This window comes from Mobula hypostoma, chromosome 5 (genome assembly GCF_963921235.1).
Source record: "Mobula hypostoma chromosome 5, sMobHyp1.1, whole genome shotgun sequence".
Taxonomy (NCBI): domain Eukaryota; kingdom Metazoa; phylum Chordata; class Chondrichthyes; order Myliobatiformes; family Myliobatidae; genus Mobula; species Mobula hypostoma.
Genome location: NC_086101.1, coordinates 2,417,461 through 2,444,707, shown reverse-complemented (window position 1 = coordinate 2,444,707; position 27,247 = coordinate 2,417,461). Strand labels below are relative to the sequence as shown.

At 52.1% G+C, this 27,247-nt stretch overlaps 1 protein-coding gene across 1 annotated transcript; it reads left to right on the top strand.

Annotated features, from left to right (window-relative positions):
• Positions 1–529: 529 nt before the first annotated feature.
• On the top strand, positions 530–26,194 carry pfdn6 (prefoldin subunit 6). The gene is made up of 4 exons (XM_063047864.1): positions 530–670; positions 16,353–16,423; positions 24,831–24,955; positions 25,305–26,194. The coding sequence occupies exons 1-4, from the start codon at positions 607–609 to the stop codon at positions 25,423–25,425; spliced, it is 381 nt and encodes a 126-aa protein (XP_062903934.1). The 5' UTR covers positions 530–606; the 3' UTR covers positions 25,426–26,194.
• Positions 26,195–27,247: the final 1,053 nt, after the last annotated feature.

Below are 27,247 nucleotides of genomic sequence, written 5' to 3'. Positions count from 1 at the left end.
AGCCACACAGTCAAGAGTATATAGAGAGTAGAGCAGTGGGCTAAGCACACACCCAGTGTTGATGTCAGCGAGCAGGATACATTATCACCAATCCACACAGATTGTGGTCTATCGGTTAGGAAGTCAAGGATCCAATTACAGAGGCCCAGGTTCTGCAACTTCTCAATCAGGATTGTGGGAATGATGGTATTAAATGCTGAGGTATAGTCAGTGAACAGCATCCTGACAGAGGTGTTTGTGTTGTCCAGGTGGTTTAAAGCTGTGTGGAGACCCATTGAGATTGCATCTGCCATTGACCTATTGTGGCGACAGGCAAATTGCAAAGGGTTCAGGTCCTTGCTGAGGCAGGAGTTCAGTCTAATCATGACCAACCTCTCAAAGCATTTCATCACTGTCAACGACAGTATTTCACCCTCTTTTAGCACTGCTCACTGTTCATAAACTGAATACATATATAATTGTATTTTATAATTTTCTGTTATCATCGTCCTGCTGCCACAAAACAACACATTTCACGCCAGACGCTGGTGACATCCCCACCCCCTCCGCGGCGTCACGTGGGTCCGACCCGGTCACGTGGCGGGGTCGGAGGTCAGGGCCGGGAAGATGGCGGAGGTCCTGCAGCGAAAATTGCAGACGGAGCTGGAGAAATACCAGGGGGTGCAGAAGGGTTTGTCCATTTCTCCCTCTCCCTCAGACCTGTGTGTGTACCGTCTGTGGGGTACGGGCGGTGTGTGTACCGTCTGTGGGGTACGGGTGGTGTGAGTGTGTGTCTGTGGGGTACGGGCGGTGTGTGTGTGTGTGTGGGGTACGGGCGGTGTCTGTGTGTCTGTGGGGTACGGGTGGTGTGTGTGTGTCTGTGGGGTACGGGCGGTGTGTGTACACGTTGTATGGGGTACGGGTGGTGTCTGTGTGTCTGTGGGGTACGGGTGGTGTGTGTGTGTGTGTGGGGTACGGGCGGTGTGTGTGTGTCTGTGGGGTACGGGCGGTGTGTGTGTGTGTGTGGGGTACGGGCGGTGTGTGTGTGTCTGTGGGGTACGGGCGGTGTGTGTGTGTGTCTGTGGGGTACGGGCGGTGTGTGTGTGTGTGTGGGGTACGGGCGGTGTGTGTACACGTTGTGTGGGGTACGGGGTGGTGTGTGTGTGTCTGTGGGGTACGGGCGGTGTGTGTACACGTTGTATGGGGTACGGGTGGTGTGAGTGTGTGTCTGTGGGGTACGGGCGGTGTGTGTACACGTTGTGTGGGGTACGGGCGGTGTGTGTGGGGTACGGGCGGTGTGTGTGTGTCTGTGGGGTACGGGCGGTGTGTGTACACGTTGTGTGGGGTACGGGCGGTGTGTGTGTGTGTGGGGTACGGGCGGTGTGTGTGTGTCTGTGGGGTACGGGCGGTGTGTGTACACGTTGTGTGGGGTACGGGCGGTGTGTGTACACGTTGTGTGGGGTACGGGCGGTGTGTGTACACGTTGTGTGGGGTACGGGCGGTGTGTGTGTGTCTGTGGGGTACGGGCGGTGTGTGTGTGTCTGTGGGGTACGGGCGGTGTGTGTACACGTTGTGTGGGGTACGGGCGGTGTGTGTGTGTCTGTGGGGTACGGGCGGTGTGTGTACACGTTGTGTGGGGTACGGGCGGTGTGTGTACACGTTGTGTGGGGTACGGGCGGTGTGTGTACACGTTGTGTGGGGTACGGGCGGTGTGTGTGTGTGTGGGGTACGGGCGGTGTGAGTGTGTGTGTGTGGGGTACGGGTGGTGTGTGTGTGTGTGTCTGTGGGGTACGGGCGGTGTGTGTGTGTGTCTGTGGGGTACGGGCGGTGTGTGTGTGTCTGTGGGGTACGGGCGGTGTGTGTGTGTGTCTGTGGGGTACGGGCGGTGTGTGTGTGTGTCTGTGGGGTACGGGCGGTGTGTGTGTGTCTGTGGGGTACGGGCGGTGTGTGTACACGTTGTGTGGGGTACGGGCGGTGTGAGTGTGTGTCTGTGGGGTACGGGCGGTGTGTGTACACGTTGTGTGGGGTACGGGCGGTGTGTGTGTGTCTGTGGGGTACGGGCGGTGTGTGTGTGTGTGTGGGGTACGGGCGGTGTGTGTGTGTCTGTGGGGTACGGGCGGTGTGTGTGTGTGTCTGTGGGGTACGGGCGGTGTGTGTGTGTGTCTGTGGGGTACGGGCGGTGTGTGTGTGTCTGTGGGGTACGGGCGGTGTGTGTACACGTTGTATGGGGTACGGGCGGTGTGAGTGTGTGTCTGTGGGGTACGGGCGGTGTGTGTACACGTTGTGTGGGGTACGGGCGGTGTGTGTGTGTGTGTGGGGTACGGGCGGTGTGAGTGTGTGTGTGTGGGGTACGGGTGGTGTGTGTGTCTGTGGGGTACGGGCGGTGTGTGTGTGTCTGTGGGGTACGGGCGGTGTGTGTGTGTGTGTGGGGTACGGGCGGTGTGTGTGTGTCTGTGGGGTACGGGCGGTGTGTGTGTGTGTCTGTGGGGTACGGGCGGTGTGTGTGTGTCTGTGGGGTACGGGCGGTGTGTGTACCGTCTGTATGGGGTACGGGCGGTGTGTGTGTGTGTGGGGTACGGGCGGTGTGTGTGTGTGTGGGGTACGGGCGGTGTGTGTGTGTGTGTGGGGTACGGGCGGTGTGTGGTGTACGGGCGGTGTGTGTACACGTTGTGTGGGGTACGGGCGGTGTGTGTACACGTTGTGTGGGGTACGGGCGGTGTGTGTGTGTCTGTGGGGTACGGGCGGTGTGTGTACACGTTGTGTGGGGTACGGGCGGTGTGAGTGTGTGTGTCTGTGGGGTACGGGCGGTGTGTGTGTGTCTGTGGGGTACGGGCGGTGTGTGTACACGTTGTGTGGGGTACGGGCGGTGTGTGTACACGTTGTGTGGGGTACGGGCGGTGTGAGTGTGTGTCTGTGGGGTACGGGCGGTGTGTGTGTGTCTGTGGGGTACGGGCGGTGTGTGTACTCGTTGTGTGGGGTACGGGCGGTGTGTGTGTGTCTGTGGGGTACGGGCGGTGTGTGTACACGTTGTGTGGGGTACGGGCGGTGTGTGTGTGTCTGTGGGGTACGGGCGGTGTGTGTACACGTTGTGTGGGGTACGGGCGGTGTGTGTACACGTTGTGTGGGGTACGGGCGGTGTGTGTGTGTCTGTGGGGTACGGGCGGTGTGTGTGTGTCTGTGGGGTACGGGCGGTGTGTGTACACGTTGTGTGGGGTACGGGCGGTGTGTGTGTGTGTCTGTGGGGTACGGGCGGTGTGTGTACACGTTGTGTGGGGTACGGGCGGTGTGTGTGTGTCTGTGGGGTACGGGCGGTGTGTGTGTGTGTGTGTGGGGTACGGGCGGTGTGAGTGTGTGTGTGTGGGGTACGGGTGGTGTGTGTGTCTGTGGGGTACGGGCGGTGTGTGTGTGTGTCTGTGGGGTACGGGCGGTGTGTGTCGGGCGTGTGTGTGTGGGGTACGGGCGGTGTGTGTGTGTGTGGGGTACGGGCGGTGTGTGTGTGTGTCTGTGGGGTACGGGCGGTGTGTGTGTGTCTGTGGGGTACGGGCGGTGTGTGTACACGTTGTATGGGGTACGGGCGGTGTGAGTGTGTGTCTGTGGGGTACGGGCGGTGTGTGTACACGTTGTGTGGGGTACGGGCGGTGTGTGTGTGTCTGTGGGGTACGGGCGGTGTGTGTGTGTGTGTGGGGTACGGGCGGTGTGTGTGTGTGTGTGGGGTACGGGCGGTGTGTGTGTGTGTCTGTGGGGTACGGGCGGTGTGTGTGTGTCTGTGGGGTACGGGCGGTGTGTGTGTGTCTGTGGGGTACGGGCGGTGTGTGTGGGGTACGGGCGGTGTGTGTGTGTCTGTGGGGTACGGGCGGTGTGTGTACACGTTGTGTGGGGTACGGGCGGTGTGTGTGTGTGTGGGGGGTACGGGCGGTGTGTGTGTGTGTGGGGTACGGGCGGTGTGTGTGTGTGTCTGTGGGGTACGGGCGGTGTGTGTACACGTTGTGTGGGGTACGGGCGGTGTGTGTGTGTGTGTCTGTGGGGTACGGGCGGTGTGTGTGTGTGTCTGTAGGGTACGGGCGGTGTGTGTACACGTTGTGTGGGGTACGGGCGGTGTGTGTGTGTGTCTGTGGGGTACGGGCGGTGTGTGTGTGTTGTGGGGTACGGGCGTTGTGTGGGGTACGGGCGGTGTGTGTGTGTCTGTGGGGTACGGGCGGTGTGTGTGTGTGTCTGTGGGGTACGGGCGGTGTGTGTGGGGGTACGGGCGGTGTGTGTGTGTGTGGGGTACGGGCGGTGTGTGTGTGTGTGGGGTACGGGCGGTGTATGTGTGTCTGTGGGGTACGGGCGGTGTGTGTACACGTTGTGTGGGGTACGGGCGGTGTGTGTACACGTCTGTGGGGTACGGGCGGTGTGTGTGTGTGTCTGTGGGGTACGGGCGGTGTGTGTGTGTCTGTGGGGTACGGGCGGTGTGTGTACACGTTGTGTGGGGTACGGGCGGTGTGTGTGTGTCTGTGGGGTACGGGCGGTGTGTGTGTGTGGGGTACGGGCGGTGTGTGTGTGTGTGTGGGGTACGGGCGGTGTGAGTGTGTGTGTGTGGGGTACGGGTGGTGTGTGTGTCTGTGGGGTACGGGCGGTGTGTGTACACGTTGTGTGGGGTACGGGCGGTGTGTGTGTGTCTGTGGGGTACGGGCGGTGTGTGTGTGTGTGGGGTACGGGCGGTGTGTGTGTGTGTGTGGGGTACGGGCGGTGTGTGTGTGTCTGTGGGGTACGGGCGGTGTGTGTGTGTCTGTGGGGTACGGGCGGTCTGTGTACACGTTGTATGGGGTACGGGCGGTGTGTGTGTGTGTCTGTGGGGTACGGGCGGTGTGTGTACACGTTGTGTGGGGTACGGGCGGTGTGTGTGTGTGTCTGTGGGGTACGGGCGGTGTGAGTGTGTGTGTGTGGGGTACGGGTGGTGTGTGTGTCTGTGGGGTACGGGCGGTGTGTGTGTGTCTGTGGGGTACGGGCGGTGTGTGTGTGTCTGTGGGGTACGGGCGGTGTGTGTACACGTTGTATGGGGTACGGGCGGTGTGTGTGTGTGTGGGGTACGGGCGGTGTGTGTGTGTGTGGGGTACGGGCGGTGTGTGTGTGTGTCTGTGGGGTACGGGCGGTGTGTGTACACGTTGTATGGGGTACGGGCGGTGTGTGGGGTACGGGCGGTGTGTGTGTGTGTGGGGGTACGGGCGGTGTGTGTGTGTGTCTGTGGGGTACGGGCGGTGTGTGTACACGTTGTGTGGGGTACGGGCGGTGTGTGTGTGTCTGTGGGGTACGGGCGGTGTGTGTGTGTCTGTGGGGTACGGGCGGTGTGTGTGTGTCTGTGGGGTACGGGCGGTGTGTGTGTGTCTGTGGGGTACGGGCGGTGTGTGTGTGTGTCTGTGGGGTACGGGCGGTGTGTGTGGGGTACGGGCGGTGTGTGTGTGTGTGGGGTACGGGCGGTGTGTGTGTGTGTGGGGTACGGGCGGTGTGTGTGTGTCTGTGGGGTACAGGCGGTGTGTGTACACGTTGTGTGGGGTACGGGCGGTGTGTGTGTGTGTCTGTGGGGTACGGGCGGTGTGTGTGTGTCTGTGGGGTACGGGCGGTGTGTGTACACGTTGTGTGGGGTACGGGCGGTGTGTGTACACGTGTGGGGTACGGGCGGTGTGTGTGTGTCTGTGGGGTACGGGCGGTGTGTGTATGTGGGGTACGGGCGGTGTGTGTGTGTGTGTGGGGTACGGGCGGTGTCTGTGTGTCTGTGGGGTACGGGTGGTGTGTGTGTGTCTGTGGGGTACGGGCGGTGTGTGTACACGTTGTGTGGGGTACGGGCGGTGTGAGTGTGTGTCTGTGGGGTACGGGCGGTGTGTGTACACGTTGTGTGGGGTACGGGCGGTGTGTGTGTGTCTGTGGGGTACGGGCGGTGTGTGTGTGTGGGGTACGGGCGGTGTGTGTGTGTGTGTGGGGTACGGGCGGTGTCTGTGTGTCTGTGGGGTACGGGCGGTGTGTGTGTGTCTGTGGGGTACGGGCGGTGTGTGTACACGTTGTGTGGGGTACGGGCGGTGTGAGTGTGTGTCTGTGGGGTACGGGCGGTGTGTGTACACGTTGTGTGGGGTACGGGCGGTGTGTGTGTGTGTCTGTGGGGTACGGGCGGTGTGTGTGTGTCTGTGGGGTACGGGCGGTGTGTGTACACGTTGTGTGGGGTACGGGCGGTGTGTGTGTGTCTGTGGGGTACGGGCGGTGTGTGTACATGTTGTGTGGGGTACGGGCGATGTGAGTGTGTGTCTGTGGGGTACGGGCGGTGTGTGTACACGTTGTGTGGGGTACGGGCGGTGTGTGTGTGTGTGTCTGTGGGGTACGGGCGGTGTGTGTGTGTCTGTGGGGTACGGGCGGTGTGTGTACACGTTGTGTGGGGTACGGGCGGTGTGTGTGTGTCTGTGGGGTACGGGCGGTGTGTGTGTGTGGGGTACGGGCGGTGTGTGTATGTGTGTGGGGTACGGGCGGTGTCTGTGTGTCTGTGGGGTACGGGTGGTGTGTGTGTGTCTGTGGGGTACGGGCGGTGTGTGTACACGTTGTATGGGGTACGGGCGGTGTGAGTGTGTGTCTGTGGGGTACGGGCGGTGTGTGTACACGTTGTGTGGGGTACGGGCGGTGTGTGTGTGTGTCTGTGGGGTACGGGCGGTGTGAGTGTGTGTGTGTGGGGTACGGGTGGTGTGTGTGTCTGTGGGGTACGGGCGGTGTGTGTGTGTCTGTGGGGTACGGGCGGTGTGTGTGTGTGTGTGGGGTACGGGCGGTGTGTGTGTGTGTCTGTGGGGTACGGGCGGTGTGTGTGGGGTACGGGCTGTGTGTCTGTGGGGTACGGGCGGTGTGTGTGTGTTGTGTGGGGTACGGGCGGTGTGTGTACACGTTGTATGGGGTACGGGCGGTGTGTGTGTGTGTGGGGTACGGGCGGTGTGTGTGTGTGTTGGGGTACGGGCGGTGTGTGTGTGTGTCTGTGGGGTACGGGCGGTGTGTGTACACGTTGTGTGGGGTACGGGCGGTGTGTGTGTGTCTGTGGGGTACGGGCGGTGTGTGTGTGTCTGTGGGGTACGGGCGGTGTGTGTGTGTCTGTGGGGTACGGGCGGTGTGTGTACACGTTGTGTGGGGTACGGGCGGTGTGTGTGTGTCTGTGGGGTACGGGCGGTGTGTGTGTGTGGGGTACGGGCGGTGTGTGTGTGTCTGTGGGGTACGGGCGGTGTGTGTACACGTTGTGTGGGGTACGGGCGGTGTGTGTGTGTGTCTGTGGGGTACGGGCGGTGTGTGTACACGTTGTATGGGGTACGGGCGGTGTGTGTGTGTCTGTGGGGTACGGGCGGTGTGTGTACACGTTGTGTGGGGTACGGGCGGTGTGTGTGTGTCTGTGGGGTACGGGCGGTGTGTGTGTGTGGGGTACGGGCGGTGTGTGTGTGTGTCTGTGGGGTACGGGCGGTGTCTGTGTGTCTGTGGGGTACGGGTGGTGTGTGTGTGTCTGTGGGGTACGGGCGGTGTGTGTACACGTTGTGTGGGGTACGGGCGGTGTGAGTGTGTGTCTGTGGGGTACGGGCGGTGTGTGTGTGTGGGGTACGGGCGGTGTGTGTGTGTGTGTGTGGGGTACGGGCGGTGTGTGTGTGTGTGTGGGGTACGGGCGGTGTCTGTGTGTCTGTGGGGTACGGGTGGTGTGTGTGTGTCTGTGGGGTACGGGCGGTGTGTGTACACGTTGTGTGGGGTACGGGCGGTGTGAGTGTGTGTCTGTGGGGTACGGGCGGTGTGTGTACACGTTGTGTGGGGTACGGGCGGTGTGTGTGTGTGTCTGTGGGGTACGGGCGGTGTGTGTGTGTCTGTGGGGTACGGGCGGTGTGTGTACACGTTGTGTGGGGTACGGGCGGTGTGTGTGTGTCTGTGGGGTACGGGCGGTGTGTGTACATGTTGTGTGGGGTACGGGCGGTGTGAGTGTGTGTCTGTGGGGTACGGGCGGTGTGTGTACACGTTGTGTGGGGTACGGGCGGTGTGTGTGTGTGTGTCTGTGGGGTACGGGCGGTGTGTGTGTGTCTGTGGGGTACGGGCGGTGTGTGTACACGTTGTGTGGGGTACGGGCGGTGTGTGTGTGTCTGTGGGGTACGGGCGGTGTGTGTGTGTGTGGGGTACGGGCTGTGTGTGTGTGGGGTACGGGCGGTGTCTGTGTGTCTGTGGGGTACGGGCGGTGTGTGTGTGTCTGTGGGGTACGGGCGGTGTGTGTACACGTTGTGTGGGGTACGGGCGGTGTGAGTGTGTGTCTGTGGGGTACGGGCGGTGTGTGTACACGTTGTGTGGGGTACGGGCGGTGTGTGTGTGTGTGTCTGTGGGGTACGGGCGGTGTGTGTGTGTGTCTGTGGGGTACGGGCGGTGTGTGTACACGTTGTGTGGGGTACGGGCGGTGTGTGTGTGTCTGTGGGGTACGGGCGGTGTGTGTACATGTTGTGTGGGGTACGGGTGGTGTGAGTGTGTGTCTGTGGGGTACGGGCGGTGTGTGTACACGTTGTGTGGGGTATGGGCGGTGTGTGTGTGTGTCTGTGGGGTACGGGCGGTGTGTGTGTGTCTGTGGGGTACGGGCGGTGTGTGTACACGTTGTGTGGGGTACGGGCGGTGTGAGTGTGTGTCTGTGGGGTACGGGCAGTGTGTGTGTGTCTGTGGGGTACGGGCGGTGTGTGTGTGTGGGGTACGGGCGGTGTGAGTGTGTGTGTGTGGGGTACGGGTGGTGTGTGTGTCTGTGGGGTACGGGCAGTGTGTGTGTGTGTGTGGGGTACGGGCGGTGTGTGTGTGTGTGTGGGGTACGGACGGTGTGAGTGTGTGTGTGTGGGGTACGGGTGGTGTGTGTGTCTGTGGGGTACGGGCAGTGTGTGTGTGTCTGTGGGGTACGGGCGGTGTGTGTGTGTGTGTGGGGTACGGGCGGTGTGAGTGTGTGTGTGTGTGGGGTACGGGCGGTGTGAGTGTGTGTCTGTGGGGTACGGGTGGTGTGTGTGTCTGTGGGGTACGGGCGGTGTGAGTGTGTGTCTGTGGGGTACGGGTGGTGTGTGTGTCTGTGGGGTACGGGCAGTGTGTGTGTGTCTGTGGGGTACGGGCGGTGTGTACACGTTGTGTGGGGTTCGGGCGGTGTGTGTACACGTTGTGTGGGGTACGGGCAGTGTGTGTGTGTCTGTGGGGTGTACTCTCTGTGTGGCGGGAAGACGTGGGGCCGTGTGCGTGGCAGACGGGAGATCCTGGGAGTGTGGTACGGGTCCAGTCTGTTGTATGTGCATCGTATGTTACAATTAGAATTTTATTCCTTTCATCCATCTCAGAAGGGGGAGAGAGAGTAAAAATCTTTACGTTGTGTCTCTGTCGCAATGTACAAGCAATAGGGAAGGGAAGTGTGGGAGGATTGCCTAAACTCTTAAGGTTATATACATAATTGTTTTGTATCCATGGATGTACAGTAGGATGTGTGTTCTGTGTGAAGTGGACAGTGGGTGGGAGATGTACACTGTGAGTCAGGAGAGAGGAGGGGTTCACAAAGGTTAAATGAAATAACAGGATGAGAGGTGACTTCATAGGGATGTACAAGATGATAAGAGGCACAGATCGGGTGGATAGCCAGAGACTTTTCTCCTAGGACGGAAATGGCAAATAAGAGGAGGCATTGTTTTAAGGTGATTGGAGGAAAGTAGGGGAGCTGCTGTCAGGTCTGACACCATCAGTGGTGGTTGTGGTTACTACCCCTCAACCATTCAGACTTGTGAACCGAAGGGGACAACTTCACTCAGCTTTGCTTGCCCCTTCTTTGAAAGGTTTCCACAGCCAGCAAGTACAGGCCCAGAACCATCAAACACTCCTCATGTTAAGCCTTTCATTCCTGGGATCATTCTCGTTAACCAATTAACCAATTTCCCTCAGGATCAATAAAGTATGACTATGTGAACCTGCTCTGAATCTTCTCCAGTTTCAGCACATCTTTTCTTACATACGGGGCCCAAAACTGCTCACAATACTCCAAGTGAGGCCTCTCCAGTGTCTTATAAAGCCTCAACATTACATCCTTGCTTTTATATTCTAGACCTCTCGAAATCAGTGCTAACATTGTATTTGCCTTCCTCACCGCAGACTCAACCTGCAAATTAACCTTTAGGGAATCCTGCATGATAGCTTCCAAATTCCTTTGTGGCTCATATTTTTGTATTTTCTCTCCATTTAGAAAATAGCCTACCCTTTTATTTCATCTACCAAAGTAGGAATACTCTTCCCAACATGTATTCTATCTGCCACTTCTTTACTCATTCTCCCAGTCTAAGATCTTTCGCAGGCCCCCGTTTCCTTAACACTACTTACTCCTCCGCCTTCCTTTGTATTTTCTGCAAACCTGGCCACAAAGCCCTCAGTGTCTTCATTCAAATCATGAACATACAACATGAAAAGAATTGGTCCCAACATAGAAATCTGTGGAACACCACTAGTCGCCAGCAACCAAGCCAAGGAGGGCTCCCTTTATTCCCATTCCCTGACTCCTAGTAGTCACGCAATCCCCAATCCATTCTAGTATCTTCCTGCATGTGTGGCACCTTCTGAAAATCCAAATAAACAACATCCACTGACTCTGCTTTGTCTATCCTGCCTGTTATTTCCTCAAAGATTTCCAACAGATATGTCAGGCAAGGTTTCCCCTTTAGAAAACCAGCCGGACTTTGGACTCTTTTATCTTGTGGCTCTAAGTGCCCCTGACCTGTTTGTTAATAATAGACTTCCAACATCTTTCCAACCATTGGAGTCAAGCTAACTGGCCAATAATATCCTTTCTTCTGCCTCCCTCCCTTCTTGACATGACATTTGCAATTTTCTGGTCCTCTGAAGACATCCCAGAATCTGATGATTGTTGAAAGATCATAACTAAGGCCTCTTCAGCCACCTCTTTCATTTCCCTAGGGTGCACAGGTGACTTATCCACCTTCAGACCTTTCAGCTTCACAAGAACCTTCTCCCTAGTAATGGTAACTTCACACACTTCATGACCCCCGACACTTGGAGCTTCCACCATACTGCTCGTGTCCTCCAGAGTGAAGACTGATGCAAAATACTTATTCAGTTTGTCTGCCATTTCATTGTCCCCCATTACTAACTCTCCAGCATTGTTTTCCGGCGGTCCGATATCCACTCTCACTTCTCATTTACACCTTAGGTATCCGAGGAACCTTTTGGTATCTTCTATTATATAATTGGCTAGTTTACTTTCATATTACATTTTTACCTTCATAATGACTTTTTCAGTTGCCTTCCATTGCTTTTTAAAAGCTTCCCAATCCCCTAACTTCCCATTAATTTTTGCTCTATTATATGCCCTCTCTTTGGCTTATGTTGGCTTTGACTCTCTTGTTAGCCACAGTTGTGTCAGCACCACCCTGGATTTCGCACTCTACCTGCACAGTGAAATCCCTCATGATGATTGTAACATTGCTCTTTTGGCATGCATTTTCTACCTCCTGTTGTAATTTGTAGACCATATCCTTACTACTGTTTGGGGTTCTGTATAGAACTCCCATCAGGATCTTTTCGAGAAGAGGGTGATTGAAGGGAAGTAGCTGTTCCTGAAGCTCCTTGGTGATAGCAGATCCTGTAGAAACTACCGATGTTTCCGTGATGCCTGCTGCACTCCACAGCTGCTTGTGTTGCGCATTCGAGGTGTGATGCCATCAGCCAGAATACCTTCAACAGTACCTCAGTGGAAGTTACACAATAAACCAAACCTTTGTAAAGATGCTGGTGGAATTTCTGTCAGATTGCTTCTGTGTGCTGAGCCTGATGTGCCAGGAGTCCTGACTTTAAACTGCCGATCCCCAAGGTAGACTGTTTGTGTTCACCCTGCTTCTCCCTCCCTGACGTCAACGGTCAGCTCAGAGTCCCAGTCCGGTTGACTATCACTGGGGTACAGCATGTTGGGAAATTTGTTGTACATTGCAATACATAATTTAAAAAATTAACTTGCAATAAGTATATGTGAAAATAAATTAAATCAGCAGTGCAAAATGTAGTGAGGTAGTGTTCCTGGGTTCAACGTCCATTCAGAAGTCTGATGGCAGAGGGGAAGAAGCCGTTCCTGAAACATTGGGTTTGAGTCTTCAGGCTCCAGTGTCTTCTCCTTGATGGTAGCAATGAGAGGAGGGTGATGATGTCGTGGGTGATGAATGGTGGATGCCAGTTTTTTGAAGCACCACCTTTTGAAGATGTCCTGAATGTCGGGGAGTGCTCTTGGTGGAGCTGGCTGAGTTTGCAACTTCCTGCTTTTTCTGATCCTGTGCAGCGGGCCCTCCCCTCCATACCAAAACTCTTCGGTTCTGCTGCTATTGAGCGAGAGGTTGTCGCTCAGGCAGGTGACCCGTCTCATTCCGGCGAGCTGATCACAACCTGTGGTTTGTCCCACAGCTGTGGTGTCGTCAGCGAATTTGTGTACGCCTTTAGAGCTGTGCTTACCCACACAGTAACGTCTGAACGGAGTAGAGCGGGGGACTAAGCACTCAGCCACGAGGTGCTCCAGTGAGGACAAAATGTTCACTGGCTCTGTTCTCCTGATGAACGAGCTGAGGATCCAGGTACAGAGGTAAAGATCCTGAAGCTTGAAGATGGGTTTTTCTGTTAAGACCCTTAACTGTGTTGATGGGCATCGTGTTCTTGGGGGTCCACATTCGTAGCTTCCTGAAAGTGGCTGCACAGGTTGAGAGGCTGGTTAGGAAGACACATGGCATGCTATTAGTCGAGGCACATCAAATTCAAAAGTCAGGAAGTTTATAAAACTCTGGTTGGGCTTTATCTGGAGAATTGCATCCAGTTCCGGTCACCCTGTTATAGGAAGGATGACGAGGCTTTGGAGACGGTGCAGAAGAGGTTTACCAGGATGCTGCCTGGTTTAGAGGGCGTGTGCTCCAACGAGAGGTTGGACAAACGGGTTGTTTTCTCCGGAGTGTCAGAGATCTGATAGAGGTTTATAATATTTTGAGAGGCATAGATATGGTAGACAGGGAGTATCTTTCTCCCAGGGTTGAAATGCCAGAGGACATGCATTTCGGGTGAAAGAGGGTAATTTCAAAGGAGATGTGGGGGACGTTTATTTGCACAGAGAGTGGTGGGTGCCTGGGGTGCCGGTAGAGGCAGAAACATTCGGGACTTCTAAGAGATGTTCAGATAGGCACATAAATGTGAGGAAAGTGGACGTTGTGTCGGCAGAGGGGATTAGTTTAGTTGGCCATTTGATTAGTAATTTAATTGGTTCGGCACAACATTGTGGGCTGAAGGGGCTGCTCAGGCCTCTGTTCTATGTTTAGAGGGGATGGTGCTGAGCTGCAGTCGATGAACAGCAGCCTGATGTACAAGTTGCTGTGGTCCTGATGTCCTAGAACAGAGTGAAGGGCCGGAGAAATCGCATTCTCTGCTGTGTGTATGTGTATATCTGTCTCTATATATTTATGTGTATGTATGAATATATATCATAAAAAATCCTTGGTCAATTGCTTGGATGTGGAGAATGTGAATGAGGTAGTTAATGAGTACTTTACCAAGGAAAAGGATTTCGAGGACCAGGAGATCTGTGCTGAGTGTATAAACACGTCAGGGCGTTTAAAGGTCAAGCAGGAGGAAGTGTTGGGCTTCCTAATGAGTATTAAGATGGTTAAGTCTCCATGACCTGATGGGATTTTCTCCAGGTTATTGAAGGAGGCAAGAGACCAGGCCCTTGGCCAGTATCTTCATGTCCTCTCTAGTCACAGGTGGGGTCCTGAAGGACTGACGAGTGGCTAATGTTGTATCTCTACTTAAGAAGGGAACGAGGGAAAATCCTAGGATCTATAGACCGGTGTGTCTCACCTCAGTTGTAGGGAAGATGCTGATGGAAATTCTTGGATATATGAGTATTTGGGAACCCGTGACCTAACTGGGGAGAGCCAGCATTGGGCTTGTGCGTGGCAGGGCATGCCTCACCAACTTAATTGAGTTTTGTGACATGGTGATGAGAGAGGTTGATGAGGATAGGGCAGTAGATATTGTCTACATGGATTTTAGTAAGGCGTTTGACAAAGTCCCTCATGGGAGGCTAATCCAGAAGGTTAAGATGCATGGGGTCCACAGAGAATTGTCTGTCTGGATTCGGAACTGGCTTGCGCACAGGAGACGGAGGGTAGTGATTGAAGGGACTGTTCTGGGTTGGAGGTCTGTAATTAGTGGAGTTCCACGGGGACCTCTGCTGTTTGTGATGTATATAAATGACCTGGATGAAAATGTAGATGGGTGTGTTGATACCAAGACTGGTGCAGTTGTGGATGGTGTAGAAGACTGGCAAAGAATACGGCACCATATAGACAATCTGCAGATATGGGCTGAGAAATGGCAGATTGAGTGTAACCTAGGTAACTGTGAGATGTTGCACCTCAGTAGGACAAATGCAAGGAGACAGTACACTGTTAAGGGCAAGTTCCTTAACGGTGTTGCTAAGCAGGGAGATCTTGGGATCGAAGTTCTTAGCTCTTTGAAAGTGGCTACACAGGTCGATAAGGTGGTTAAGAAGGCTTATGCTTTTATTAGTAAAGGCATTGGGTTCAAAAGTCAAGAGGTTAGTTGCAACTTTATAAAACTCTGGTTAGGCCACATTTGGAGTATTGTGTACACAGTTATAGGAGGGCTGACGAGGCTTTGAAGAGGGTGCAGAAGAGGTTTACCAGGATGCTGCCTGGTTTGGAGAGCATGTGCTATCACGAGAGGCTGGATAAACTTGGGTTGTTTACTCTGAAGCGGCGGATGCTGAGGGGAGGTCTGAGAGAGGTTTATACGATTATGAGAGGCATTGATAGGGTAGACAGACAGTATCTGTTTCCCAGGGTTGAAATGTCTAATACCAGAGGGCATGCATGGAAGGGTGAGAGGGGGTAGGTTCAAGGGTGAAGTGGCCTACAAACCTGTTGGAATTCTTTCAGAAGATTACAAGAAGGATAGATAAAGGAGATGCAGTGGATGTATATTTGGACTTTCAGAAGGCCTTTGACAAGGTAGAAACATAGAAAGCCTACAGCACAATACAGGCCCTTTGACCCACAATGCTGTGCTGAACAGGTACTTTAGAAATTACCCAGGGTTACCCATAACCCTCTATTTTTCTAAGCTATCCAAGAGTCTCTTAAAAGACCCTGTTGTATCCGCCTCCACCACCATCGCTGGCAGCCCATTCCACACACTCACCACACTCTGTGCCACACATGAGGCTGCTTACCAAGTTAAGAGCCCATGATAATACAGGAAAGTTACTGGCATGGTTAGAGCATTGGCTGATTGGTAGGAGGCAATGAGTGGGAATCGTTGGCTGCCAGGTCTGGGACTGCTTGTTATGGTGTATATCAATGCTTTAGATGATGGAGTAGATGGCTTTGTTGCCAAGTTTGCAGATGATACAAAGATTGGTGGAGGGGCAGGTAGTGTTGAGGAAACAGGTAGGCTGCAGGACTTAGACAGATTAGGAGAATGGGCAAGAAAGTGGCAAATGAAATACAATGTTGGAAAATGTATGGTCATGCACTTTGGTTGAAGAAATTAATGTGCAGACTATTTTCTAGATGGAGAGAAAATCCAAAAATCTGAGATGCAGAGGGACCTGGGAGTCCTTGTGCAGAACACCCTAAAGGTTAACTTGCAGGTAGAGTCGGTGGTGAGGAAGGCAAATGGCATGTTAGCATTCATTTCAAGAGATCTAGAATACAAGAGCAGGGATGTGATGCTGAGGCTTTATGAGGCACTGGTGAGGCCTCACCCTAAGTATTGTGAACAGTTTTGGGCTCCTCATCTAAGAAAAAAATTTGCTGGAATTGGGCAGGGTCCAGAGGAGGTTCAGAAGGATGACTGCGGGATTGAAAGGGTTATCATACGAGGAACATTTGATGGCTCTGGGTCTGTACTCACTAGAATTCAGAAGGATGGCGGGGGGGGGGGCGGAATCTCATTGAAACTTTTCAAATGCTGAAAAGCCTAGACAGAGTAGATGTGGTAAGGATGTTTCCCATGGTGGGGGAGTCTAGGACAAGAGGGCACAGCCTCAGGATAGAGGGGCATCTGTTTTAAAACAGAACAGAGATGCAGAAATTTCTTTAGCCAGAGGGTGGTGAGTGTGTGTGTGTGAGAGAGAGAGAGAGATACATACATACAGACAGAAGGGTAGTTTTGGGTGTGTTCTGTGTTTGAACCCAGTGTCTCTCACTACTTTCCAGTCTACTCCCTCTCAATGTCTCTCCCCTCACTAATGTCTCTCCTCCTTTCCCAAGTGTATTTGTCCCCCCCCCTTGCCCCCAAAAGTGTGTTCCCCCACCTTATTATGTCTCTCCCCACAGAGCTGAGCCGGTGCCTGTCGGCACGTCAGAAGCTGGAGACGCAACTGACAGAGAATACCATTGTGCAGGAGGTGAGCTCATGGGGTGTGGTGTCCATAGCCTGGGGTCATTGCAATACCCTCCTCGCCCTACACAGACACCGCCCCACAATCTCATTGCCAGTAATAACTGAACACACGCACTCTACCGCGCAGACATGTTTTACTTCACCCGTGCACAAAGAGCCCAGCATGTTCGCTGAAGCTGGAACAAAAATTGCTGTGCTTATACAGAACTGGCGTATCATTTGTGCATATTGACCATTTGCTTAACTGTCTTTGCTTAACTTGCTTAACAAGGTAGAACATACAGGGTTAATGGTAAGGCACTGAGAAGTGCAGTGGAACAGAGGGATCTGGGAAAACAGATACAAAATTCCCTAAAAGTGGCGTCACAAGTAGATAGGGTCGTAAAGAGAGCTTTTGGTACATTGGCCTTTATTAATCAAAGTATTGAGTATAAGAGCTGGAATGTTATGATGAGGTTGTATAAGGCATTGGTGAGGCCGAATCTGGAGTATTGTGTTCAGTTTTGGTCACCAAATTACAGGAAGGATATAAATAAGGTTGAAAGAGTGCAGAGAAGGTTTACAAGGATGTTGCTGGGACTTGAGAAACTCAGTTACAGAGAAAGGTTGAATAGGTTAGGACTTTATTCCCTGGAGTGTAGAAGAATGAGGGGAGATTTGATAGAGGTATATACAATTATGATGGGTATAGATAGTGAATGCAAGCAGGCTTTTTCCACTGAAGGGGAGAAAAAAACCAGAGGACATGGGTTTAGGGTGAGGGGGGGAAAGTTTAAAGGGAACATTAGGGGGGCTTCTTCACACAGAGAGTGGTGGGAGTATGGAATGAGCTGCAGAACGAGGTGGTAAATGCGGGTTCTTTTTTAACATTTAAGAATAAATTGGACAGATACATGGATGGGAGGTGTATGGAGGGATATGGTCCGTGTGCAGGTCAGTGGGACTAGGCAGAAAGTGGTCCAGCACAGCCAAGAAGGGCCAAAAGGCCTGTTTCTATGCTGTAGTTTTTCTATGGTTTTCTAAGCAACACGCACAAAATGCTGGAGGAACTCAGCAGGCTAGGCAGCGTCGATGGAAAAGAGTACAGTCAGCATTTTGGGCCGAGACCCTTCAACAAGATGAGAGGTCAGAGTAAGAAGGTGGTGGGAGGGGAAGAAGAAATAGAAGATGGTAGGTGAGGGGTGAACTAAAGAGCTGGGAGGTTGGTGAAAGAGATAAAGGGCTGGAGAAGGGAGAATCTGACAGGAGAGGACACATGGGAGGGGAGGTGATTGGTAGGTGTGGAGATGAGGTGAGAGGGGTAAGCGAGAATGGTGAAGGGGCAGGCACCTATGCTCCATTTGTCAGAAAAAGCAGGTTCTCCCGCTGGCCAGCTAATTCAATACCACTTCCCATTCCCATTCCAACATGTCAGTCCATGCCCTGTTATAATAATCCTTTTGGGTAGCCTCCAACCTTCTCAACTTCTCAAACATCTGGTAATGGACCCCCTCCTCTCACCATTCCCATTTCCTTCTCTCACCTTGTCTCCTGACCTGCCCATCACCTCCCTGGGGTGGTCCTCCCCCTTTCCCTTTCTTCCATGGCCTGCTGTCCTCTCCTATCAGGTTTCCCCTTCTCCAGCCCTTTATCTCTTTCATCTATCAACTTCCCGGCTCTTTACTTCATCCCTCCTCCTCCCCCTCTCCCGGTTTCACCGAACAATGACCAACTTGTACATCTTCATCCCCTTCTCTCCCCCCCCCACCCCCCACCCCACCTTCTTACCCTGACTCCTCATCTTTTATTTCCCAGTCCTGAGCAGAATCAAAATCCGGTTTAGTATCAGCAGCACATGTTGTGAAATTTGTTAACTTAGCAGCAGCAGTTCAACACAATACATGATATAGAAAAATATAGATAAATAAATCAATTACAGTAATTATATACGACCATAAGAGAGAGGGGCAGAATTAGGCCATTCAGCCCATCGATTTCGCTCCGCCATTCCATCATGGATGATCCTGGATCCCACTCAACCCCACACACTTGCCCTCTCACCTTATCCCTTGATGTCCCAACCAGTCAGGAATCTACCAACTTCCGCTTAAAAATACTCACGGACTTGGTTGCAGTCTGTGATAGAGCATTCCACAGGTTCACCACACTTTGTCTAAAAAATAATTCCTCCTTATTTCTGTTCTAAAAGGTCACCTTTCAGTATTGAGGCTGTGCCCCCTAGTTGTGGATACTCCCACCAGAGGAACCATCCTCTTCACATCCAAGCTGTCTAGTCCTTTCAGTGAGATCCCCCAGCATTCTTCTAAATTCCAGTGAATACAGGCCCAAAGCTGCCAAACCCTCCTCATATGTTTACCTCTTCATTCCTGGAATCATCCCCGTGAACTTCCCCTGGACTCCCTCCAATGATAACACATCCGTTCTGAGATATGGGCCACAAAACAGTTGACAATACTCCAAATGCGGCCTGACTAGTGTCTTATAAAGGCTCAGCATTACCTCCTTGCTTTTATATTCTATTCCCCTTCAAATAAATTCCAGCATTTTATTTACCTTCTTTACCCCAGACTCAAACTGTAAATTAACCTTCTGGGAGTCTTGCACGAGAACTCCCAAGTCCCTCTGCACCTCTGATGTTTGAACCTTCTCCCCATTTAGGTAATAGTCTGCACTGTTGTTCCTTTTACCAAAATGCATTATCATACATTTCCCAGCATTGTATTCCATCTGCTACTTTTTTGCCCATTCTACCAATTTCTCTTAAGTTCTGCTGCAATCGCTTGCTTCCTCAGCACTACCTACCCCTCCACCTATCTTTGTATCATCCGCAAACTTTGCCACAAAGCCATCAATTCCATTATCTAAATCACTGACAAACAATGTGAAAAGTAGCGGTCCCAATACTGACCCCTGAAAATCACCACTAGTCACTAGTAGCCAATCAGAAAAGGCCCCTTTTCTTTCCACTCTCTGCCTCCTGCCTGTCAGCCATGTCTCTATCCATGCCAGTATATTTCCTGTAACACCATAAGATTTAATCTTGTTAAGCAGCCTCATATGAGGCATCTTATCAATTGCTTTCTGAAAAATTAAGTAAGTGGCATCCACTGCCTCTCCTTTGTCAACCCTGCTTGTCACTTCCTCGAAGAACTCTTAACAGATCTGTCAGGCAAGAATCCCCTTTACAGAAACCATACTGACCTTGACTTATTTTATCGTTAGTCTCCAAGTTCCCAAAACCTCAACCTTAATAATAAACACCAACACTTTCCCAACCACTGAGGTTAGGCTAATTGACCTATAATTTCTTTTCTTTTGCCTTCCTCCTTTCTTAAAGAGCGGAGTGGTATTTGCAATCTTCCAGTTCTCTGGGACCATGCCAAAATCAAGTGATTCTTGAAAGATCATGACCAATGCATCCATTATCTCTTCAGCAACCTCTCTCAGGACTTTGGGCCGTAGTTTGTCTGGTCCAGGTGACTTATCCACATCCAGACTTTTCAGTTTGACTAGCACATTTTCCTTTGTAATAGCAATGACACTCACTCCCGCTCCCTGACACTCACGGACCTCTGGCATACTGCTAGTGTCTTCCACATTAAAGACTGTGGCAAGATACTTATTAAGTTCATCTGCCATTTCTTTCTCCCCTATTATTCCAGAAATGAAAGGGTTATCATACGAAGAACATTTGATAGCTCTGGGTCTGTACTCACTGGAATTTAGAAGGATGAGGGGAGATCTCATTGAAACCTTTTCAATGTTGGAAGATGTAGACGGAGTAGATATGAAAAGGATGTTTCCCATGGTGAGCAAACCTTCAAACATGGCTGATGCTTTCTTCCTCTCCTCAGCCCCACTCGCCAGCCTTCTCCCTGTAACCTTTGATGACATGTCTGATCAAGAACCTGTTTAGCTCTGCCTTAAACACACCCAACAACCTGGCCTCCACAGCTGCCTGTGGTAACAAATTCCCCAAATTCACCACCCTTTGGCTAAAGAAATTTCTCTGCATCTGTTTTAAATGGACACCCCTCTATCCTGAGGCTGTGCCCTCTTGTCCTAGACTCCCCTATCATGGGAGTGCAGACCCAGAACCACCAAATGTTCCTCATATGATAACCCTTTCATTCCCAGAATCATCCTTGTGAACCTCCTTTGGATCCTCTTCAATGCTAGTCCACCTTTTTTTAGATAAGGAGCCCGAAACTGTTCACAATACTCAAGGTGAGGCCTCACCAGTGCCTTATAAAGCCTCAGCATCACATCCCTGCTCTTGTATTCTACACCTTTTGAAATCAATGTTAAAATTGCATTTGCCTTCCTCACCACCAACTCAACATGCAAGTTAACCTTTCGGGTGTTCTGCACAAGTTTCTTTGCATCTCAGATTTTTGGATTTTCTCCCCGTTTAGAAAATTGTTTGCACAATTATTTCTGTAACCAAAGTGTGTGACCATGCATTTTCCAACATTGTATTTCATTTGCCACTTTCTTGCCAATTCTCCTAATCTGTCCAAGTCCTTCTGCAGCCTTCCTGTTTCCTCAATGCTACCTGCCCCTCCACCAAAATTTGTATCATCTGCAAACTTGGCAACAAAGCCACCTATTCCATCATCTAAATTATTGGTATACAGCTTAAAAAGAAGTGGTCTCAACACCAACCCCTGTGGAACATCATGAGTCACTGGCAGCCAAGCAGAAAAGGATCCTTTTATTCCCACTCACTGCCTCCTGCCAATCAGCCAATGCTCAAACCATGCCAGTAATTTTCCTGTAACACCATGGGCTCTTAACTTGTTAAATGACCTCGTGTGTGACAGCTTGTCAAAGGCCTTCTGAAAGTCCAAATATACAACATCCACTGCATCTTCTCTATCTATCCCACTTGTAATCCCCTCAAAGAATTCCCGCAGGTTTGTCAGACAGGATTTTCACTGAAGGAAACCATGCTGACTTTGTACCATCTTGTCTTGTGTCACCAAGTACTCCATCACCTCATCCTTATCGATTGACTCTAACACTGAGGTCAGGCTAACTGATGTATAATTTCCTTTCTGCTGCCTCCCTCCTGTCATAAGGAGTGGAGTGATCCTTGCAGTTTTCCAGTCCTCTGGCACCATGCCAGAATCCAATGGTTCTTGAAAGATCATTACTAATGCCTCCACAATCTCGAATGCTACCTCTTTCAAAACTCTAGGCTGCAGTTCATCTGGCCTGGGTGACTTGTGTGCCCTTAGTTCTTGCGGGTCTTTGAGCACTTTCCCCCTTGTAATAGTAACTGCACTCACTTCTCTTCCTTCACATCCATCAACACATTGCTAGTGTCTTCCACAGAGAAGGTTGATGCAAAATACTCATTTACTTCATCTGACATCTCCTTGGCCCCCGTTATTGTTTCTCCAGCCTCATTTACTAGCAGTCCCATATCTACTCTCATCTCTCTTTCATATTTTACATACTTGAAAAAGCTTTTACTATCCACTTTGATATTGTTTGCTAGCTCGTTATCACATTTCAACTTTTCCCTCTTAATGACTTTTCGTTACTCTACGTAGGTTTTTAGAAGCTTCCCAATCTTCTGTCTTCCCACTAATTTTTGAACTGTGGTATGCCCTTTCTTTTGGTTTTACATTAGCTTTAACTTCCCTTGTCAGCCACGGTTGTACTGTTTTGTCATTTGAATATTTCTTCATTTTTGGAATACATCTGTCCTGCACCTTCCTTAATTTTTCCCAGAAACTCACATCGTTACTGCTCTGCTGTCATCCCTGCCAGCAGCTCCTTCCAATTTACTTTGGCCAACTCCTCTCTCATTCCACTGTAATTTCCTTTACCCTACTGAAATACTGCTACATCAGACATCAGATTTCAAGTTGAACTCAGTCATATTGTGATCACTGGTTCCTAAGGGTTCTTTTACTTTAAATTCCCTAATAGCCTCTGGTTCATTACATAACACCCAATCCAGAATAGCTGATCCCCTTGTAGGCTCAATGACAAACTGCTCTAAAAAGCCAACTCTTAGGCATTCAACAAACTCACTCTCTTGAGATGCATTACCAACCTGATTTTCCCAATCAACCTGCATGTTGAAATCTCCCATGACTACCACAACATTGCCCTTTTGACTCATCTTTTCTATTTCCTGTTGTAACCTGTGGTCCACATCCCAGTTACTGATTGGAGGCCTGTATATAACTGTCATCAGAGTCCTTTTACCCATATCTTCACTCAAGGATTTGACATCTTCCGATCCTATGTCAAATCTTTCTACTGATTTGATGCCATTCTTTACCAGTAGAGCCACACCACCCCCTCTGTCTACCTTCCTATCCCTCCGATATAACGTGTAGCCTTGGACATTCAGCTCCCAACTACAACCATCCTTCAGCCACGATTCAGTGATGGCCACAACATCATACCTGGCAATTTGTAATAGTGCAACAAGATTATCCACCTTATTTCTTATACTCCATGGATTGAGAAATTACACTTTGTGGACTGTATTTGCTATCCTTTTTAATTCTGCATCCCGAATGCACTGATACTCAGCCTGTCATCTGACTTCAGGCTATCTTTGCTTTTTTACTATCCGTCCTATCCTGAGTCCCTAACGCAACAGCTCTAACAAACCTACCCGCGAGGATATTGGTTCCCCTCGGGTTCAGGTGCAGCTCGTCATTTCTGAACATGTCATATTTCCCCAGAAGAGATCCCAATGATCCAAGTACCTGAAGCCCTGCCCCCTGCACCAGCTTCTCAGCCACGCAGTTATCTGCCAAATCATCCCGTTTCTGCCCTCACTGCTGCGTGGCACAGGCAGCAACCCAGAAATTACTACCTGGGAGGTCCTGCTTCTCAGCTTTCTACCTCGCTCTCTAAATTCTCTTTCCAGGACCTCTTTGTTTTTCCTTCCTATGTCACTGGTACCAATGTGTACCAAGACATCTGGCTGCTCTCCCTCCTCCGCCAAAATGTTGTGGACGTCCCTGATCCTGGCACCTGGGAGGCAACATACCATCAGAATCTCCTGTCTGTTCCCTTCACTGTTCAGTACTCACAGTCTGATTTCCCTGTCCCATTCCATCCTCCTCTGTCTGCCCCGGTCCCAGTACTCGCAGTCTGATTTCCCTGTCCCATTCCATCCTCCTCTGTCTGCCCCGGTCCCAGTACTCGCAGTCTGATTTCCCTGTCCCATTCCATCCTCCTCTGTGTCTGCCCCAGCCCCAGTACTCGCAGTCTGATTTCCCTGTCCCATTCCATCCTCCTCTGTGTCTGCCCCGGCCCCAGTACTCGCAGTCTGATTTCTCTGTCCCATTCCATCCTCCTCTGTGTCTGCCCCGGCCCCAGTACTCGCAGTCTGATTTCCCTGTCCCATTCCATCCTCCTCTGTGTCTGCCCCGGTCCCAGTACTCGCAGTCTGATTTCCCTGTCCCATCCTATCCTCCTCTGTGTCTGCCCCGGCCCCAGTACTCGCAGTCTGATTTCTCTGTCCCATTCCATCCTCCTCTGTGTCTGCCCCGGCCCCAGTACGCGCAGTCTGATTTCCCTGTCCCATTCCATCCTCCTCTGTGTCTGCCCCGGTCCCAGTACTCGCAGTCTGATTTCCCTGTCCCATTCCATCCTCCTCTGTGTCTGCCCCGGTCCCAGTACTCGCAGTCTGATTACTCTGTCCCATTCCATCCTCCTCTGTGTCTGCCCCGGTCCCAGTACTCGCAGTCTGATTTCCCTGTCCCATCCTATCCTCCTCTGTGTCTGCCCCGGCCCCAGTACTCGCAGTCTGATTTCCCTGTCCCATTCCATCCTCCTCTGTGTCTGCCCCGGCCCCAGTACTCGCAGTCTGATTTCCCTGTCCCATTCCATCCTCCTCTGTGTCTGCCCCGGTCCCAGTACTCGCAGTCTGATTTCCCTGTCCCATTCCATCCTCCTCTGTGTCTGCCCCGGCCCCAGTACTCGCAGTCTGATTTCCCTGTCCCATTCCATCCTCCTCTGTGTCTGCCCCGGTCCCAGTACTCGCAGTCTGATTTCCCTGTCCCATCCTATCCTCCTCTGTGTCTGCCCCGGCCCCAGTACTCGCAGTCTGATTTCTCTGTCCCATTCCATCCTCCTCTGTGTCTGCCCCGGTCCCAGTACTCGCAGTCTGATTTCCCTGTCCCATTCCATCCTCCTCTGTGTCTGCCCCGGTCCCAGTACTCGCAGTCTGATTTCCCTGTCCCATTCCATCCTCCTCTGTGTCTGCCCCGGCCCCAGTACTCGCAGTCTGATTTCCCTGTCCCATTCCATCCTCCTCTGTGTCTACCCCGGCCCCAGTACTCGCAGTCTGATTTCCCTGTCCCATTCCATCCTCCTCTGTGTCTGCCCCGGTCCCAGTACTCGCAGTCTGATTTCTCTGTCCCATCCTATCCCAGGAGTTGGACCTGTTGGAAGCAGAGAACCGTGTCTACAAGCTGATGGGCCCTGTGTTGGTGAAGCAGGATCTAGAGGAGGCAAAGTCCACAGTTGCCAAACGGCTTCACTACATCACCGGAGAGATGTGAGTGTGGGTGGGGGCAGCATCTGGGGGGAGGGGGAGGGGGCTGTACTGACAGACTCTTGGAGTGAAACAGTGGGGCAGGGATGATACTGAGAGAGGGTCACACTGGGGGTGGGAGGTGATACTGAGAGAGGGTCACCCTGCTCCGAGTTCTGCTTCAGCCAGTATATCTCCCTGCAGTAGCCACTCCTGAGGCATCTACCTGGACAAGGAAACAAGGAACCGTGAGGGGTGGTACTGACGGATGGTGTGGTGTTTTACACAGGGAAGGGTGGTACTGACGGAGGATCCGTTCCCCCTCCCCCCCCCACCTTCCCGTAGTACTCACGGACGGTGTGGTGTTTTACAGAAAGCGCTACGAGGGACAGATGAAGGAGATGGAACGGAAATCGGAACAGCATCGGGAGACGCTCGGCAAACTGCAGCAGGACTTCCAGAGGGCCCAGGGGAAGGCACCTGCCCGCGACTGAGTGTGTGTCCCTCATTCACCCTTCCCCACCCACTCTCCCCTTTCCTGTCCCCTGGCCCGACAGTGACTGAGTCTGCTCGGCGCAATACTCTTCGGCTGACCTGTGGATGAGGGGGTGTCAGTGTACTGAATCTCTGTGCCCGTAAACGTACCACACCCCCCAATCCCTGTACGTCATCGGGGGACTGTCATTGTGTGAGCACATCCTTCCATCCATCTTGCTTATCCCACTCCCACCCCTCCCCTTGCCTCCCAGCCTTTCCTCCATCCCCTCTCCCCCTGTGAGTGACTGAGGGGCTAGGGGCACTCAGTGTGTGATCACCCAGCCCGTCTGAGGGAAGGTTCTCACCCCAGTCACTAGGGTTGGGCTGGAGGGCAGATCCCCTTCTCTTCCCAGCACTGTGTCCCTCATGCTGTGACCGCCCTGCCATCCCATCCGTCCATCCATGGGCTCCTATTGCCCAGAGGATGGGTCTGGATTGTCCACTGGGTGTTGGGGTTCACAGTGAGCTCGCTGTGAGCTGCCCAGGTCCGTGGCTGCTGGTCACTAGGTTTCCCGGGTCCATGGCTGCTGGGATCCCAACACCGAGCCTCCCACAATGTGAGTTGTGTCACCCATGATCTGTGGGTGTTGGGTGGCTGGACTCCCGCTCTGGGTCGACCAGGGCCTGTGGGTGGGGCCAGATCGCCTGGTCAGATGGTCAGCGGGTGCCGAGTGTTGAATGCCAGCACATCCCTGGGCAATAAAGTGTTTGTGTTCTTACTGCTGAGCTGGTGTGATGTGTGCATGTGTATTTTTCTCTGCAGGAGAGGTCAGTCGTTGGTGATAAAGCACGAGATTTCAGCTATTCAACTGTGGGCTAAAATCAGTGTGAGACCAGTGAAAAAGGGGTAATCAGAGCAGCCACTGTTAGAGTGGGCCAGCATTAGAGTGGTCTGGCTTTGGATCAACAGGGTTGGGCTAGCACAGGCAGAGGTTCTTGTCCGGTCCCGGTGATTTATCCAACTTGATGCTTCCCAAAAGCTCCAGCACATCCTCTTTCTTAATGTCTACATGCTCAAGCTTTTCAGTCCGCTGCAAGTCATCCCTACAATTGCCAGGGTCCTTTCTCGTAGTGAATACTGAAGCAAAGTATTCATTAAATACCTCTGCTACCTTCTCTGGTTCCATACACACTTTTCCAGTGCCACACTTGGTCCTACTCTCTCACGTCTTAACCTCTTGCTCTTCACATACTTGTAGAATACCTTCGGGTTTTCCTTAATCCTGTCTGCCAAGGCCTTCTCATGTCCCCTTCTGGCTCTCCTAATTTAATTTCTTAACCTCCTTCTGCTAGCCTAATAATTTTCGAGATCTCAATCATTACCTAGTATTTTTGAACCTTTCATAAGCTCTTCTTCTTGACTAGATTTTCAACAGCCTTTGTACTCCATGGTTCCTGTACCCTGCCATCTTTTCCCTGATCATTGGAACGTACCCATGCAGAACACCACACAAATATCCCCTGAACATTTGCCACATTTCTGCCGTACATTTCCCTGATAACATCTGCTCCCAATTTATGCTTCCAAGTTCCTGCCTGATAGCCTCATATTTCCCCTTACTCCAATTAAACATTTTTCTAACTTGTCTGTTCCTATCCCTCTTCAATGCTATGGTAAAGGAGATAGAATTGTGATCACTATTTCCAAAATGCTCTCCCGCTGAGAGACCCGACACCTGACCAGGTTCATTTCCCAATACCAGATCAAGTACAGCCTCTCCTCTTGTAGGCTTATCTACATATTGTGTCAGGAAACCTTCCTGAACACACCTAACAAAC

Coding starts and splice junctions, on each gene's coding strand:
- pfdn6 (XM_063047864.1), top strand. CDS start 607: ATGGCGGAGGTCCTGCAGCGAAAATTGCAGACGGAGCTGGAGAAATAC. Junction 671..16,352: donor ATACCAGGGGGTGCAGAAGG/GTTTGTCCATTT, acceptor CTCTCCCCACAG/AGCTGAGCCGGTGCCTGTCG. Junction 16,424..24,830: donor AGAATACCATTGTGCAGGAG/GTGAGCTCATGG, acceptor ATCCTATCCCAG/GAGTTGGACCTGTTGGAAGC.